The 19,154-nt window shown below is 42.5% G+C and overlaps 1 protein-coding gene across 1 annotated transcript in view; it reads right to left on the bottom strand.

The window, feature by feature from the left end:
- The window catches only part of KIAA0319 (KIAA0319 ortholog), a 43,110-nt gene that overhangs the window by 13,622 nt on the left and 10,334 nt on the right, over positions 1–19,154 (bottom strand). Inside the window, exons 3-11 of the mRNA XM_026079849.1 lie at positions 12,381–12,564; positions 9,498–9,602; positions 8,742–8,839; positions 8,266–8,353; positions 7,624–7,716; positions 6,596–6,728; positions 4,484–4,712; positions 2,275–2,398; positions 753–885 (exon numbers count right to left, since the gene is read on the bottom strand). Of these exons, the coding sequence (XP_025935634.1) occupies positions 753–885; positions 2,275–2,398; positions 4,484–4,712; positions 6,596–6,728; positions 7,624–7,716; positions 8,266–8,353; positions 8,742–8,839; positions 9,498–9,602; positions 12,381–12,564 (1,187 nt within the window). The remainder of the gene's footprint in view (positions 1–752; positions 886–2,274; positions 2,399–4,483; positions 4,713–6,595; positions 6,729–7,623; positions 7,717–8,265; positions 8,354–8,741; positions 8,840–9,497; positions 9,603–12,380; positions 12,565–19,154) is intronic.

Here is a 19,154-nt window from a genome sequence, read left to right as displayed (position 1 = left end):
TTAAGTCATCAACTATTTCAATTTAAAAATAGTCCAGTTTACAATACTACTGAGGCTTAGGCTAAATGGATTATGAATTTCCTTTATTATTCAACAAATAAAAGTGACTGAGAAAGCCAAGTTCTAAGCACTGATGGGAGAACTTTGTGTACTACAGGAGTGTACACAAGCCTGTTATTTACTTTTTCAATGTGAGACATGCAAGTTCCTGTCATTTCCTCATACAATATCTTCATAGCAGTTTGCCTCGAGATGACACAGTGCAAAACATAAGTAGAAATCTCCTAAGCTTTCCAAATTGAATTTAGAATTCCCATCTTGCATCATAAGCAACACTTGTCCTGTGACATCCATGAGCCACTATTCTGAGATGGCACCTGGGAAGTCCAGCACATTTCTTTCTCAAAATCTTTATGGATGGTAAGGAGGAGCAAAAGGAAAGCAGCAGACAGCAATCTCTCCTTGCTGACCACATACAATGATACTACTCCATGAAACTCGCCTTTGTAAGCATACAGAAAATTGCCAACATACAGTTCAAAGCAGAAGGAGAATTTTCAGTCAGCATCTACCCTGCTTAAATTCTTCATGCTGATTCTCTTTGCTCTCCATCCCTACCACCACCTGGGAAGGAGGAGACTCAAAGCAGTTCGCAAACAGTGCACCACCCAACACAGACATGCCAGACGCTCTGGAAACTAAGCACTTTCATTTTGTTCCCTTTACTGAGATTAGCGGAATTCCTCTAATACCTGATATTTTCCCAAAGATAGAAGACAATGCCTTGGTCATCTTGACTTTTGCTTCCATCCAGGGTAGTACTTTCTACTGGAAAAGTTAATTCCTTATCAGGACCAGCCACTGCTATTGGAGGACTGTTATTTTCTGTAAAAACAGTATTTAAAAGTATCACATTTACTAGCTAGTCACTGGCAAGGACTGCCAATCACGGAAGGTGTTAGCAAACACAGAATGCTAGATTACAAGCCTGGTATATTGTCTCAAAGGCATAAATTAAAAGTATAGCAYGCACGAAAGAGCAAAAAAACTACCAGGCAGCTCTGTAAAAATCTGCAATAAGCCAAAATTCCACAGCATTTTCACAGTCACAGCTGAAGACACAGTCACACTCCAAGAGCTTGGCAGTACACTCAGTGCATTGTATCAAAATATTTTACAATAAGAGCGATGGGAGATTCCTCTGGTTCCACCACTGCATCCCTTTCATAGCCCCCCACACGAATATGGTTCTTTGCCCAAAAGAAGGTACTAGTCCAGGTTTTTTGGCTGCTTGAGGTCAACACAACACCACTAAGTTCATGCCAATTTAGAGCCATTGAGGATTTAGTGCAGAAACATATAACCAATTTTTCTGCTTTCAACCTTTGCTATTGTGGCTTCGTAAAATTGGCAATGCTACCGTTTTCCTGGGTATTTATTTTTCCTTATACCCAACAACAGCAGCACAACCTTCACAGTGCCATACTATCATCAATCTGAAAGGCAGCACCACAGGCTGTACCTGCAGCTCCTGTTCTTGATTTCTGCCCACTGCAAAGTTTCCCCAGAAAAAATCAGCTACAAAAAGCTGTGTAATGAGCAACAACATGAAGAAACAACATCATCCCAAGGTGGAGTGGGAGATCTTCAGATGGGCATAACAGGCCACCTTAGATGCAAGAAGCTGTAATAGGCAAACACATTACCAAAAAATAGCATGAAAAAATCTGATGAGACCTGAACCATTTGGGTCTGTTCACCATTCAGCCCCCAAATCCAGACAACTGTGTGAAAGAAGCAGCCTTTGCAAACTCCTCACTTGACTTTTTTCCTAGAACGTGTAATGCATTTCTAGTGAGAATTCAAATCGCAGAAGGATTCTTGAAGGTGAACTGCAGAGCAATAAGATGGAGTGAAGCACTGATGCATGTGCTGAAACAGCTTTGCAAAACAGGCTTTGCAGGATATTAAACCCAGAGCAACATTTCAGTTTTTAAAAGTACACTCAAATACAACTCTGTGCAAGATGCCTTACGTAATCAGGCCAGTGGGAGCCTTCAGGATCACCATCTGGACTTTCTGCAATTTTGCACTTGTTTCTACTGTTTGCTTTGAAAGAAAAAGGAGGTGGGAGAGTCCTTGATGCAGGGATACCAGATGTTCAGCCTGCCAGCTGAGCGGTGCAATGCAGCAAGGCCAGRCACTTGAGAACGGTGCTAAGGAGTCAGGCTGGTCCACTCCTGCAGGAACCAGACCTGTCTACTGTCAGCTTACCGGGCTGCACTATCAGCGTGACCTCTGCTGTGGACCGYTGCCTCGCCGAGTCTGTGACAGTCAGCTGAAATGTATAATCTCCCTCCTGCATTGCAGATAACTGGAGGTACGGAGTTCGCACTCCCTATGTGGCGTTTACAAAGAGAAAAAGAGAGAGGACGAGTTGAAAACAGAAATGCATATGGCATACAAAAGGTCCTAGAGAGCAAATGTGGAAGAAAAACAAAATTTGTTTTAATTCATAATAAATACAGTGTTTGAGCAAGCAGTTTGAGTACGTTGAAGACAAAATGGAGTTTTAAGATTTGATGCACAGATAGATGTGATGTATCTAGTATTGTGACTGTCTGTAATAACCCAGAGAAATATTTTATTTATAGACAGTAAACCTTAATTTCTTATGTTGGTATAATTGCTGCATTATTTCTGAACAACAATAACTGTCTGTGAAACACATGGGACATTTCTCAATTAGCAAATTAAACACTGGTGAAAAATATTACAGCTTATTCCATTTCCTTAGCAATGCTTTTTCTTCCTTTTTTTTCTTCCTTTTTTTTTCTTTAAACAGCATGAAACTGTTTAACACAACATTTAATGATAAAAAACTGTTAAATGCCATTAAACACAAAAACAAGCTTGACTATTTACACCAGGCAGATAGGCTTATGGGAAAAAACATTAAACAGGACAAAGTTGTGGTGCTGAGTATAGTCTTTTAGCAATACCATTGTGAAGACAGTGTTTAAGATACATAATACTCTCATGCTCATTTCACTCAAAGTAACAGGAATCATGCTATCTATTTCAGGGGGTTCAAGATTTGGTCCAAGAGGAGAAATGCCTTATAGGTATTTTCCCTACCACTCTTTTCACACAATTCGTTGATATACAAGCTTACAAATAGACTCATTCTAGCCCAACTATAGGTTCTTTTACTTTAAAAAAATTGTGGCATACTTCAAACAAGCAATAACAAATTATGATACAATTAAATGCATCTTTTTGGATAAAGATAATGAGAAATAAAGTACATGATTAACTAACCAGAGGTACTAATTAAATTATAGTCTAATTACAGATTCCATGTAACACTCCAGATAACGTTATCTTCAGCTTTAGGGACATGAAAAGGATTACTAATTCCTGGGGAAAAAAAAAAAAAAATTGTAAAATGCTCTTGCCTCTCACCATTAAACACCCAATGAGTCCTTTACATATCTCAAGTAGTTACCCCTTTCTTGCAGGAAAGTTGCTTTAAGCCTGAACAGCTCTCAAAAGCTAAAGCTTCAGGTTGCAAGGATGCTTTAGGAAAGTGCTTCAATTGATAAATGAATAGAAATAGGCTATTATGCAATAAGCACTTTCATATTTTCATAATTGGCTTTACAGTATAGGCTTGCATCAGTTTAACTCAGTTTCTAAACTGATCTACACAAAGTGGTTTCTTCCCAGCTTTGAAGAAATCCTTAAGCACTTGCATTTTCAACATAGAAGAGCTTATATTTCCTGGAAAAAATGGCTTCTGAGACATCCTCAACTACCTGCAGACCTACAAGAATCTGCAGCTTACTGAGTGCAAAAGGCYACTGACAATTCTTATTGAACTGAGTTCTCAGAGACTTAAGAAAGGAATGCTGCCATAAAAATTAAGAGAATAAATTTGCTTAGCCTTCATAGAAAACCAGTGTTTTACTGAGCATTAAAAACAACAAAAAAAGAAAAAGTAAAAAACCCAACACTGAGTGGAGCTGTGTGAAACTGCCAAAAACCTTGTCATTTTTCACTCAAAAATTAAGSTCCTTTTCGAGTCCTACTTTCTCTAGGAGAAAGAAATGCTACAAGAAAAACGTAACTGTTTTAGTGAGACGTGGGGGCAGTTTGCAGCCTGCCCAGCCTCTCAGAAGAAGCAAGCCTGCAGAGCAGGCTTCAGGGTCCAAGGACAGACACTGTGAACTGAAGTTCCTTCCAAACCACCAGGGAACAAACAGCAGCAGGAATCAGAAGTGGCCAGAAAGAATGACAGAACAATGAGAAGGAATTAAAGTAGTATCTAAAATAAGAGTCAAACATCAGAGAGGAACAAAAAAGAGTAACAGAACTCTACGGATACTTTGGTGCTCTGAGTAGTTCCTCAGATATGCATTTGCTCTTATTAGAGGCAAAGATAAAAGAGTTTATAACATTATGCAAGAAGAAATAGGCTTACCTGCATTGCTACAACTTTGCCTTTGCTTTTGGGACTGAGTGACCATTCATAGCTGACAATTTCATGATCATCACTGCTCTGGTTTCCATTCAGTGTGATGAAGTTTTGGGGCAAGGTGACTGCCTGATTTGGTCCTGCATTGGCAACAGGTGGATAATCCACTGGTTTGTTGACTGTCAGAGAGGCAATGGTCGAGTTGGTCGCTCCATCTGAATCGATCACTGTGAGCCTGTAGTAGAAAAAACAATACTGAAAAAATCTGTTAGACTGGACCAAGTGCTAAATTCAAAAATTCACATTTCTCTAGCATTAGAGCAGAGAAAAAACACYACCTAAAAGAAAGCCACTGAACTAGATCATACTAACTTCTGCTTCAGAAACACATAGCCCTGAACTAAGGTAGGAAAGAAATTCAAAGAATGTTATTTTCAATCACAGCTTTCAACTGTTAAGAAAAAGAAATCTAGCTATTCTGGATCCTGGATGAAACCTACTTCCTGAAGTCAGTGACAACTTCAGTTTCAATAAGAACCAGGATTTCAATGGAAATTCTTTAAAAAGTTTACTCAGTAAAAAGCAGGGAACTTCATTCATCAGCTATAGTGGAACAATTGCTGGTACTTCCTACATCCAGAACTACTCTGGATGTTCAGAAGCTCTACTTGTCATAGCACAGTAACAGTTCGTAACTTTTATTCCTTTGTGGCATAATACTATTTATTTTAATGAAGCTTAGTATGAGCTCAGATTTTTTGAAGGTGATGTCAAGTCACAAAACTAAAAAAAGCTCAGAGTTTAATTAAATTCTATCACCTCTCAGAAACACAATGGCAAACTATCTTGAAGTGAAACTGCTGCAGACATCTGAAAGTGATGAAAGGCTACCTTTCACAGTGTGGTAACTGACTACATCTTTAATTCACCTCTGTTGTGGCTACTGCAGACAGCTGAACACACGAAAGGGGGCCACTCTTGAAGCTTTCCCTAGCTGGGAACAAAACTAGCGCTCATTAATTCTGTTATTAGGGAAAGCATACTTTTGCAGTGGATGCACAACCATGGAAGTCAGAAGCACTGGATTCTGTTTGCCAGTGGATTTCTCATGAGCTCCACCAGGCTACTCTATTGTTCAGCTACCTCAGCCTCCCCCRAATGGGCATGGATATAAGAAATGAATTCTTAATTCCCTAGTGTTTGGAGCACACTTTAAGAGCATTGCTTATAAGTGAGTTCTGTCCTTTCTAATACAGAAAAATTGCTACTCTTATTTCTGTCACTGTATAACATGGAGCAATTCCAGTAAAGAACAGAGAATAGAAGTTGGAGCTATGCAATTTTTTGGGAAGCTTATGCAAAGCACCACATTTAACGTAGATGTGCACTGGCCATCAACAGGCTCCAACACCCTGGTGATTCTACCTTTATATGTAATGTATTGACTGGCAGGCTGTTACCCACTGGGGCAGTGCAAGTCTGCCTCTGTAAAAGTCCAAGACCAGGTTTTAAACCAAAAAGTTCAGAAAATGAATTGATTTGAATTAAAGCACCAAGAATCACAAAAATTGCTTCTGCTGTCTGGATAAGACTCAGCTTCAGCAAGACATAATTGGAGGAAAACTGTAGCAATGAAAAGGCTTTTATGACGAAGACAATGATTCTTGTAAAATCAGCACACCACAGTGCTTTGTGGGGATCAGTCTGCCAGCCTTGTTCCGTCTGCCGCCAACCTTCAGGGGATGACTTTCACATCTGACCGCACAGTCTCATCTCGGGACACTTGCCAACTTCTAGGCTGAAAAAATCAAAATGAAAATGTTCTCTCCCAGTTATTATTGTAGGAAATAGGAGGTGTTGAATTTCTCACGCCTCATTTTGCATAACCCTATGCTGCAAAGCATCACTACACCAGTCTCAAAACCACTGCAAGCATTTCTTGATAAAACTGCTCCCTATGGCTTTTCACTGTGCAAAATGAAGGGAAAGAGCATGTAGAAGAAAAATGAAATCCTTCGTTTGAGGAGATAAATGTGAGCACAAAGAGAGAGAAACAAACGTCTAGTTGAAATCACAGAAATGCTTAAAACCCCAGAAGGAAAGAATCTGTGCAGGTACCTGAAAGTGTAGTTTCCAGGAACCAGGTTAGACAAGTGCAAGACAGGTGTGTCAGCAGATGCCTTCTGTTCTCGCAAAGGACCTTTAATTTCCTCCCAGTGGTAACTCACTATCTTCAGATCATCTACACTTTCTACATTCATTAAAGAAAAATATCAGTACGTTGTAGCAATTGCTGGTATGAATACTAAAGAGTTGCACGTGCCGATACCTAATTGGTTTTCTGCAATTAATCTTTTAAAGCATATTCTTGTGCAAATTTGAGCAGGATTCATATACCATAGCTATTAAACCACAGATTCCGAGTTACATTTGGGATGATTTCTCAAAAACAAAAAAATTCTATACACACACGCAGTCTCAGTCAGCCTCTCTGTGTATCTGCCTCTTTACATATGAATACAGAACCCTGACACTTGTTTGCTCTCTGTAAACATGAAAGTGTAAGCCTTTGCTTAACTTCAAAACACACAGCAAAACAAACTCTCAGGAAACTTGAGTCCATTCTGGAGCAGTGACAAACATGATGTCTCATCCTACCCTGCATGACAGGGAGACCTCTCTGCAATGCCCCCAGCTGCCCTGGCACACAGGCCTGCAATGGGGATCCAGGGCAGGAGAGAAAGAAGCTGTAAGATGAGCTGCGGTTTGGATGCAACAGCCTCCCAGTCCCCAAGTGGACAGCTGCATTTTTCCACTATAGTCTCAACACACACTTGAATGCATAAAAGTCAAGCAATCAAGTTTGTTGTAGGTGAAAAGAACAACAGAAACAACAACAACAAAAACTTAAAGTGCAGCTTATTCTAGAACCAATTTCACTCAACCTCATACCTTATAAATATTCCATCTGATTAACTTTTAACATTTATAAGGGGAAATCAAACTTCCAACATAAATCATGGTCCAGGGAAYTTTTGTGAGCAGAGCAGAGAGAGGAAGGAATTTCATTTGCTACTGATAAACAACAGTGCTGCAATTGTACATTAAAAATACAGGATATAAGCAAAGGATGGTCCAGTACATACGACTGCCATCAATGAAAGTAGAAGTTGTAGGCAAAGAAACTTCTTGTACTTTGGGTGAAGCAATGGCAACAGGTGGCTGGTTAACTCTGAGTGCTATAAGAAAGACAGGAAAAGAAAACAACATTTAGGGAAGACCCAGGCAAAGCTAGTCTGCTAACTCTACTTATCAATAGTCGCTGGCGATCTAAGCCTAGGACTGACAGCTCTACAGAGTCTGCTGTCACTTTTGGACAGGGGAGAGAGAACATTACTGACGAACAGTGCACTCTGACACAGCAGCCCTGTGCTGCGGCCACTTCCAACCGGTATAATTTAGAGCAGACCTGGACACTGCACATTGTAGCTCAGCACTTAATTGCTAATCTAGCTGTACTGGAGAAGGGGAACATAAAAGGTAGGATGATGCTATCTCAGGCCTTGCCTGAGGAGGGTACAGGCTAGAGAACATTTAAATACAGCAAGCTGGATCCCTAGCTACACTTTCTTAAAATCCATTTAAGACAGCAAGATATGAAGTACATCTCTGCATGACTGGGTACTAAATGTCCTTGACAGACAGTAACTGACAGACTGTTAGAGAAGCATGTTGTATGATTACTTGTGCTGAAGAAATTAGTTACATCCTTTTAGCAACTGATTTACCTGGTTTGACTGTGACATTTACAAAACCTTCTCCAAAGGCATTTTCACCAGAAACKGTCACTTTGAAGGCATAAAGTCCCACCGATAACTGAGACACAAACAGAACAAATCCAGTTACGTGGCAAATTATACAGAAGTTATGCACATACAAACTGCCAATCATACTGTAAATAGAGAGAAACCTGGAAATCTGAAACCTAGAACTCCATTTATAAACACAAACACATAGGGCACTGGTCACTGCCCGGAGGTGGGAATTTCAAAGCAAACGCTTAAGAATGTTTATTTTGTCTTAGAAAATTATCAGCACACTCTGAAGAAGATACTTTAATCTAGCAAAGTGTTGGTGACACATGCAAGCAAAGATGGCTCTGGGAGTCATCAGAACTCTTCAAATCAAGCTGCCCTTCACCATAGGTTACAAACTCCAGTGAAAAGACTGCACAAACACGAGCCTGAGGTTACAGCTCACTTACATGAGAGAGCTTCAGGGTCTGGGTGTGCCTGTGCTCCATTTCACCACCATAGTCGGCAGGGTGACTGATTAAGCTCCACTCATAGCTGTAGGCTGTTTCTGGGAGCAAAACCACAGCATAGGAATAATTAAATCATTGCCTTCAAGATAAGCCCAGGAAACAAAGAAATCAGGTTCATCATCTGTCATGCAAAACACTATAGTAAGAAACCATGACTGCTATCGTTTGAGCCTGCAAAATGAATCAGTACAAATGTATGGCAGAGCTCCTATAATGTGCTGTAGCTCGATAATGCAGCAAGGATGGAACAGACCTCACAAGTAACCAACTTCTTCACCAAAAAACACCTCCACATGAAGTGGATGCACTCTACATAGCCACTATGGAATATTTATTCTTTGTAGCTGCAGCTTAGAAGCTGGTAGGTTTAAGGTAAATGTGTTCAGAAACTACTTCCCTGCCCGCCCTAACAGCAAGATGCTATAAACTGGGCCACGTTGTCTTTTGGTAGAAATCACAGGCTTCCTATTGTGTGATCTGGCTAACGAGTGTAGGTCCTGAAMATAAAAGACACTTCAAAATCTCTAAAATCCAAAGGAGAAAATGCTCTCTGCATTTGGATCCACAAAAAACTAGGACAAGGAGAAAAGAGAGATGGTTGTATCCTGAGTGCAGATGGTCACATAACTCAGGACTCGTCTGCATTTACAGGTTGGTAGTGTGCATCTCCTTATGTGCAAAGACAATTCAACTCACCTGTAGGTGGTGGTGGGACAACAAAGGCATTCAGTTCAACCTCATTTTTGGGGAGCATCACTTGTACATTATCTCCAGCAGACACAATAAGTTCTTTTACTGCATCTATGACAGAATGAGCACATTATATTTTAAAAGATGGGATGATAGAAATCCAATACAAATAGTATTTGAAGTTAAGAAATTAAGTATTCACTGAAGAGCGTTTGTCAAAGATAAGCAAAAAAAAAAATTCTCAATAAATAATCAAATAATTATTATAGTCATGACTATAGATTCTTCACCAACCCATTCCAGAGAATTGTTCTCCCTACCCAAAAGTGAAATGGGACATTACTTACTTCTGTTTTAGAAATAACAGTTTGGATTTCTCCTGTATATCACAGGCAACATTTTGTTTTGCTTAAAAAAGAATTCTATATTTTCTTAATAATTGGATGGAAGTGTAAGAGTTCAAAAATACGCAATTACAGAGAACATGTGGGAGACCAAAACGATTACTTYAAGTTGGCACAGAGCCATTCTTCAAGTTCCACACTAACTAATCTCTTGTTTTCCTTGGATACCTAAAACCCTTGAATTAAGCAGAGCATGAAAGGCCATATTTTGGTTATAGAGCACTATTAGGGAGAAAAAGGCAAGAAAGTTATGCACATCTCCTCCAACATAATAGTGTGGTAGGACTGTGGTGCAGCCAGTGTTTGCAGGCCTGCTGGCATCCAACCACCCAGACAGAGGGATTGCAATTCATCTTTTCTGCCAGAGCAGTCAGCGCTGTCATACCATTTGCCAGGACACTGCCTCTCTCCACAGGATGCCTCAGGTCACACCTGTTAAGCCACTATTTCCAAACCCAAGTGGGTCTGTCATGCTCAACAGCAAATTTCTAAATGTAATCTTGTGTGTTCCCGAGTCATCATCAGCCAGACAACACCCAGAGATTCTGGTAATGCAGTCCTACAAAGAGCTTCTCTAATGGCTTTGCTTTTGGAGTGCCAAAAAAAAAAAAAMCCCAAAATAAAAACCCACAACACCACAACAATAAAACTTCATTAAATAAAGTAACATAGTACATACTAAATCTCTAATATCATGCTTTCTTTCACCAAGCAGTACTATTTCTATGTTTGTATGGTGCTCTAGTAGGCACAGCTAAAAGTCTTATTCACAGTGTCACTTTTCAAAAATTCCACTAGATTAGCAAGGTGAAGTTGTTATTTTGTAGCTAAACTGCATATTCAATCCAGAAGCACCCTCCCAGACCCTGCCTGTGAAAGCTCTTTTCTCTTCTGAAAATGCCAAGGTCCACAACCTAGGCACCAACAGAAACATACCGCAGTACAACTTCAGGCAAGGTTCATGCAGACCTATTTTCAAAAGGCTTTAAATGCCTTCCTTAACTAATATTGGTAGCCCACAGAATAAAGGCTCTTCAAATGCAGTATTCACCAACGTCTAAACTTCCAACCTGTAAACCTCGAATAGATGAGCAGGGGGCTACACAGCAGTAGCACTTGACAGGTCTAAAAATGGATGAAGTGAAGAGGCTGTGCTGACAGCATGCTTTCTGTCACTGCTCCACAATGACAGAAACGCAAAAAAAACCAAATGCAGCCACAGCTCCATTGCTGCTCACAGAAGTTTCTCTGGACCACAGTGGAGTGGAGATTCGTACTTTGGAGAATCCTTTGACCTTCACAGGAGACGAGAGAACAAAATGGCTAGACAAGGTTGATGAGCAAACTCCAAGTCTGTCTATCCCAGAGACCTCTGAGACACAAGGTGTCTGAGGTGGATGCACACAGACCTGAAGCAACCCTTGCACAAAGTGCTACTTATGGTGAGACGCATCACCACCTTCCCTTCAGGTTCTTCTTCCAAGTTCCTTTTTGAGTCCTCTTCAACTCCGCCTGTGAAGGAGCTGCTCAGTCAACGCTCACAATAACGATGACCACTGCTTTGGAGAGGAAATTTTTGCAGCTTTTCTCCTACTGCTGCCTCCTGCGCTATTCCGGCCCACAGGTTCTAGTTTGGCAGAGGACTCCAGGAACATCCCAAACCAGACCGTCTCTACCAAGAAGCAAAGGGCTTGGCTCTCCATATCACTCAATACTTCAGGAGCACCGCAAAACACACAACTGTGCCTCCCTGTTCTTTTGGCCCTTCTACCCCTTTGCCAGGGTGCACAGAGAAGGCAGAGTCTCAGCAGGAGAAAGGAGCTAGACTAACACACACAGAATCTAGGCAGCTACAGAGGACAGAGTAGTTAAACATGGTCTTTTCAAAATAAGAACTTTTTCTCTGCAGCTGGAAGTCTGTTAACCATCTTTGCAGCTTTGGAATTAGAGCAAAACATTTTTTCAGGATGAAGTGGCTATGTTCTCCCCCATTAAGCGCTGGGCTAGTACTGCTTCAGGTCCCACCTATGTTGCTGCATGATGCCTGACAGCTATATTTAGTGGGAACCTTGAGGAAGAGTTTCTGAGGGGAAGCAGTGTTCTGAAGAGTCACACCACAATAACAGTATGGCTAGAAGAGACCACTCAAACTCAAGAAAACCTCAGGCATTTCTCAATGAGTATGAAAATTAACCCATTAAGAAAATGCTCTTAATCTCTGCTTTTTACTTTGCTGACTACCTGAGCATAACTACCCACTGATGTTGAACTTGGTCAGAATTTTGCCTCAAAAGCAACTGGATAAGGGGTCTGAAGTTTGCAGTATTACTGTAGGACTACTTGCAAAGGGTGATGATGTTGGATGTGGATAAAGAGAAGGGTCACTATTAACAACAGGATGGACACCTGACAGCAGTAAAGCCATCCCCACCCGCTGTCCAACCCACAGGTACCCCTCACATCTTCAGTTATGTTGAAACATTACCTGCTTTAGCCACAGTAGCAGAAGGCGTGAATTGCTGTATGGGCTCAGATAGCAAAATACTAGTGGGAAGTAGCGTGGTCCCACCTTCAGTGAGATTCCCTGGGGTAGTTGTGGGAGCCTGGATTTTCTCCCCCACAGCTGAGGAGAATCCCAAGTTGTCTGAAGGAGAGGAAGGCGTAGGAACCTGCAAGATAAATTGTAGGGAAAAAATTGTCATAAATGAGCCATTTTTCACATTTTTAGATTTACATGTATGCTGTTCTTCAAATAGCATGCAGGATCAGCCTACTAATTTATGTTATCAGGAGGTTTTTCTTTGTATCCAGAATATCTGTCAAAGGAGGACCATGTTTTTCCATCAAGCTTTGTAAGCAACACTGATCTTTTCCCAACTTTCTGATACAGAACAGGCTATCGTCATCAAAATGAGGCATCTTGGAATACTACAAAGGCTACCAGTTCTCAGAGAAATAACAAACAATAACAGCACARTAGGACAGGTCTAAATATAATCCTAAACCTTTAAAAGCCAATGACAGGAAGTCTCAATTTGGCAAGTATTGTCGTCTTCAAGGTGCACGCAGAAATATAACAGAATACTTTCCTCTTATTACATCTGCTTAGACCAAAAATCATTCATGTTTTATTATTTCCTTACTACTAATAAATAAAATGCCCTAAATCTCTCCACATCAGTCACCCAGCAGTAGTGTTATTTTTGCCACCTCACCTTGTTAGCAATTCAGAACTGCAGCAAAGGACATGGCAGGTCACGTAGGAATAATCCAGCATTGCGTTAGCCTTGCCCCTCACCTTACCCTTCTCTCAGCCCTCCTGTTTCCCCAACACCTTTTGAGGACACACTAGTCTGAATATGCCAATAATTCTTCCTTAACTGCTTCTCTCAAGACTAATTTCTGACCTAATATCTAGAGGAAAGCAGTCTGCCAATTATGGCAACTGTGTGGCACATGAAGGTGCTGAACACTGCTATTATTTGTACATAAATTCTTAATAGGATATGATTATGAAGGCTGATAACATGCACACTCCTGTATCACAGAATTGCTAAGGTTGGTAGGGACCTCTGGAGATCACCTAGTCTAATCCCTCTGCTCAAAGAAGGGGCAACCAGAGCACGTTGCTCAGAGCTGTGTCCAGTTGGGTTTTGAACATCTCCAAGGATGGAGACTCTACAACCTATCTGAGCAACCTCCAGTGTTTGACCACCCTCACAGCAAAAACTTTTTCTTATGTTTAAATGGAATTTCAGTTTGTGCCCATTGTCTCTCATCCTGTCACTGGATATCACTAAGAAGAGTTTGGCTCCCTCATCTTTACTCCCTCCCCAACAGGTATTTATAAACACTCGTAAGATCCCCCTGAGCCTTCTCTTCCCCAGGCTGCAGTCCCAGCTCTCTGTTTCTCCTCGTGTGACAGATCGTCCAAACCCTTAATCATCTCCATGGCCCTTTGCTGGACCAGCTCCAGAAGGTCCATGTCTCTCTCATACTGGGGAACCCACAAATGGACACAGTACTCCAGGTGTGGTCTCACCATGGCTGAATAGAGGAGGAGTGTTACCTCCCTCAGCCTGCTGACAACACTCTGCCTAATGCAGCCCAGGATGCTGTTGGCCTTCTTTGTCGCAGGGGCACATTGCTGGCTTATGGTCAATTTGTCCACTGGGACCCYAGGTCCTTCTCTGTGAAGCTGCTCTCCAGCTGGTCAGCCCCAGCTTGTTCTGTTGCAGGGGGTTATTCCTCCCCAGGGGCAGGACTTAGCATCTCCCTTTGTTGAACTTCATGAGGTTCCTGTTGGCCCATTTATCCAGCCTGTCAAGGTCCCTCCAAATGGCAGCACAACCATCTGGTGCATCAGCCACTCCTCCCAGTTTTGTATCATCTGCAAACTTGCTAAGGGTGCGCTCTGTCACATTAATGAGGTCATTAACAAATAGGTTAAACAGTACTGGCCCTAGTATCGACCACTGGGGTACATAACTAGTGACTATCCTCCAGCCGTGGTACTGATCCAGCTTGTGCTGCTGATTACAACCCTCTGAACCCATATTTCAGCCAGTTTTCAATCCACCTCACTGCCCACTTATCTAGTCCATATTTCCTCAGTTTGTCTATGAGGATATTATGGGAGACAGTGCCAAAAGCCTTGCTAACGTCAAGATAAAAATATCCACTGCTCTCCTCTCATCCACCATGCTAGTCATCTCATCACAGAAGGCTACCAGGCTGGTCAAGCATGATTTCCCCTTTATAAATCAAATCCATGCTGATTAACACCAATACCCTTCTCGTCCTTAATATGTCTAGAAACAGTTTCCAGGATAATTTGTTCCATCACCTTCTTCCTGATCGAGGCAAGGCTGACTGGCCAGTAGTTTCATGGATCTTCCTTCTTGAAGCTAGGACCACATTTGCTTTCTTCCCATCTGAAGGAACCTCTCCTGATCATCATGACCTTTCAAGGATAATTGAGAGTGGCCCCACAGTGACATCAGCCAGCTTTCTCAACACTCATGGACATCCCATGCGGGCCCATGGACTTGTACATGTCCAATTTGTTTAAATGTTCCCTAACTTGACCCTCCTCTACCAAGGGCAAGTCCTCCTTGYTCCAGACTTTCCCTCTGGTCTCTGGGGCCTGGGATTGCTGAAGGCCAGTCTTATCGGTAAAGACCAAGGTGAAGAAGGCATTGAGTAACTCAGCTTTTTCCATGTCCTTTGTCATCAGGTCCCCTGCCCCATTTAGCAGCAGGCCCACATTTTTCCTGGACTTCTTTTGCTGCTAATGTACCTGTAAAAGTCCTTCTTGTTGCATTTCATGTCCTTCACCAGATCCAACTCTGGATGGGCTTTGGCTTTCCTAAGCCCATCCCTGCAAGTTCAGACAGGGTCTCTGTAGTCCTCCTAGGTCACCTGTCCCTGCTTCCACCCCTTGCACGCTTCCTTTTTATGTCTGAGTTTAGTCAGGAGCTCCTTGTTCACCCATGCAGGCTTCTTGCTGCCTTTGCTTGATTTCCTGCTCATTGGGATGGACCATTCTTGAGCTTGGAGGAGGTGATCCTTCCAAAAAAAAAAAAATCAACTATCTCTCCTGGACCCTTCTTCTCTGTATTCTTTGAAGCAGATCTCTGAACAGGCCAAAGTCTGCTCTCGTGAAATCTAGGGCTGTGGTCCTGCTATTTGCCTTTTCCCTCCCCTCAGGATCCTGAACTCTACTATCTCATGCAAGCCAGGGCCAGGGCTGTCCCTGACCTTCACATCCCTGACCAGTTCTTCCTTGTCTGTAAATATCAGGCCCAGCAGAGTCCCTCTCCTCACTGGCGCCTCAATCAACTGTGTCACTGTATTATCAATGCACTCCAGAAACCTCCTGGATTGCTTGTGCACTGCTGTGTTGTGCCTCCAGAAGATACTCGGATGGTTAAAGTCCCCCATGAGGACCAGGACCTGCAAACATGAGGCTTCTTCCAGTTGTCTGAAGAAAGCCTCATCTACTTCTTCCTGACCGGGTGGTCTATAACAGACCCCTACCACAATGTCACCCAGGTTGGTCTGTCCACCAATCCTGACCCGTAAGCTTTCAGTTGGCTCATCATCTGTCCCTAGGCAGGTCTCCATGTGTTCCTGCTGCTCTCGCACGTACAAGGCGATTTCTTCTCCTCACCTTCCTGGCCTATCCTTTCTAAAGCACCTGTATCCATCCATTGCAGTACTCCAGTCACCTAAGCTACCCTATCACGGTTTTGTGATCCCAATGAAATTATAGTTTGCAACTACTTGAAGACCTCTAATTCCTCCTGTTTTTTCCCCCCATGCTGTGTGCATCAAGTGCATAGACACCAAGCTTGCTGATTTCCCAGAAAAGGTATGAGAGCCTTCCCCATAATACTGTCCTGTAGGCACTTTTATGTGCATAAGCATGAGGTCATCACCTTCAGCCCAGTACTGTTGATCAAGAGGTCTCTCCTGCCCACATCACCCTGCAACCTTTGCTTGCCATCCCCATCCTCATTTGTCTGCCTTCATTGTTCCCAGTTTAAAGCTCTTCTCACCAGGTTGGCCAGCCTGTTGACAAAGATAATTTTACCCTACTTGGTCAGATAGATCCTGTYTCTTCCTTGAYCTTTTCTTGATCCTCAAAGAGGGTCCCACAGTCAAAAGAGCCAAATACCTGTTGTTGATACCAGCTGTGTAACCAGCTGTTGACTCGCAGGATCCCTCTGCTTCTCAAGCCCTGCCTGCTCATTGGCAGGATGATTAAGGAGATGCCACCTGGGCCCCCATGCCCCTGACCCTCACACCCCCAGAGCCAGGTAACCACACTTGATACATTCTGAGTCTCCCCTGGCAGTAATATTGGGGTTACAACAGCAGCAGGGGGTAATAGCTTGAGGGCCAGACAAGCCTCAGCAGTATCTCCACAATGTCCTGGATCTGAGCCCTCAGCAAGCAGCAAACCTCCGGGACAGCAGGACAGGTTGGCAGATGTGGGCCTCCATCCCCTGCAGCAGGGAATCTCCCACCTCCATCACTTGCCACTTCCTCCTGGGGCTGCCACATGACTCAAGCTCAGCCAGCTCAGAGGCTTCACTGCACACTGCTCCCAGCCCTCCATCTGCTACAAAGGCACTGAAACTCTTCTGGAGCTGCAGATCTGCAAGGGGAGCAGGAGCTATCCTCCTGGTACCAGAAGTCACAAGCTTCCAGACTTTGCCATCATGGTAATCTCCATCTTCCAATCAGATAAGCTTGGACTCTGCCTGTCCCTCCTTCAGTACAAATGGGAGTTCAGGCTGTTGAGACTGCAGGGTCTTGGAGAAGATCTGGTCAATCTCTTTCTTGTTGCCTCTGATGCTTCAAAGTCTGTGACCTCCTCCACAGCTCCTTTATTTGATGATGCAGCTCCTCCACCAGTGTACACCTCCTGTAGATAAGGAGACTATATTCCCCTTCCCCAGATTCAGCAAGAGGTCCCAGGCCCATAGGGCCACATYCTCCCTCAGAAGCTCGGTCTGTGTCATTGAGGCCTCAGACATTACAGGGGTAGTTGCTCCAGTCAGGGCTGAAGACCATGCCATGTAGCGTATCACTACCATTGCTAAGCACAAGCAGGCTGTGCTCACCAATGTCCCTGTCCCCCTTCTCTGCACCTTCTGTACAAACTGCTGCATCTGCCAGCTGTACTCTGAGCCAACACTTCTATAGGCTTCTCCCTGGAACCCATCAAACAGGTGCTTGACCTTTCCTGATCAGGAGTCAGCTGGAACAAAAGCCCAAACCACCCTTTGAACAGGAACAGCTGACAGAGCTCGTGAGAAGCTGCTTGCTAAAGGTCATAGCCTCCTGTAGCTCTCCCTTCCTGCAGCAGCAGGCACCCTCACCTTCCTCCAAAGGTTCCCAAGAGATTTTAGCAGAAGTTCCCAGAAGGTCTCCAAGTAGAGCCCAGGAATTGCTACATTTATTGGCTGGACTCTGGGAGCTGCTTTCAGGGCCTCTCCCCTAGTATCATAACTCTTGGAGGGGAAATGAAACGCATCTCCATTTTCTACTTTTTCCTGTAGGCTTGCAAGAGGCTGGTCATCCTTTGTGGTAATGAGACTTGGTATTCGAGCGCACACTTAATATGGTGAAAAGGACCCTATAATTTCCACTAATAACATTTTGCATTTACAGAGTGCTTTATATTCAAGAATTAGCACATATAAATTCAATAACTAGTAGCATTGTATCTGTGCAATACCTAAAGATACAGGGAAGGGTTTACAGGGAGAAGTAATTTATGTTATTATTAGAGTAATTGGTATAAAGACCACATTAAACTATTTCTAACCACCACTACAATATAGCAACTCAAATTCAGTAATTTCTAACTTTTTAGATTGTCTTTGGAATAATTCTACAACAACATGAACTTCCCAGATATGATAGTCAACATGAAAAATGGCAACCTACAGCCTCCTAAATAAAAAGCCCCATAGATTGAACACCTCCATAAAACCTCCAGTCACCCAGAACACCAAACACTTTCTCCAAAAAGAATCCTTCAGATACCATCCCATACGCTCTGAAATAAGCCAGTCTAAAGATGATTCACCCCCCCCAGCAATACATATACTTCTCCAGAAAGATATCAGAACTTTGAAAAAGAAATGCTTGTACCCCATATGTATTTACTACAAGCTCAAAAGAAAATCCTTGCTGGTCATAGATTTTTGTCATGTACCATCCATTACTGAAATCTGAACAGGAAAATTACTCAACAATTACAAACCATACCCAAAAGAGATTGTACTGTAATGATTCGTTCAACAAGAACACACTTTCTAGCTTTCAACAAATTTCCCAATGTCATCCTTCTCACTGCAGACCAAAGCACAAAAATGATCAGGCAATAAATACAAAACTGGCCAACTTAGCTTCAGATCCATCATTGCTGATGCTACACACAGACAAAAGATCAAAAATCCAAGATAATATAATGCTCATCTCAAAATATGACATTCATCCAATGCAACAAACACTCTCACAGGAACCAAGTGAAATTAAGCAAACACTATACACAAGAGTGAACTCATACAGTGAATTATTAAAAGACAGAACCTTCCTGTTGTCAATAGAAAAACAACCCTTTCACAAAACAATCACTTTATCTTTGATGTCTCAGTGCTGCTCCTCAAGGGAGACATACAGAGAATTTTCAAAACACAAGCCTCAAAACAGAAATTCATAACTCTTCTAGTGACCAAAAAAA

This window comes from Apteryx rowi, unplaced genomic scaffold (genome assembly GCF_003343035.1).
Source record: "Apteryx rowi isolate R43461 unplaced genomic scaffold, aptRow1 scaffold_50, whole genome shotgun sequence".
In the NCBI taxonomy this organism is placed as follows: Eukaryota; Metazoa; Chordata; class Aves; order Apterygiformes; family Apterygidae; genus Apteryx; species Apteryx rowi.
Note: the sequence above shows the minus strand (reverse complement) of the source record. Positions and strands in the feature narration are given on the sequence as shown.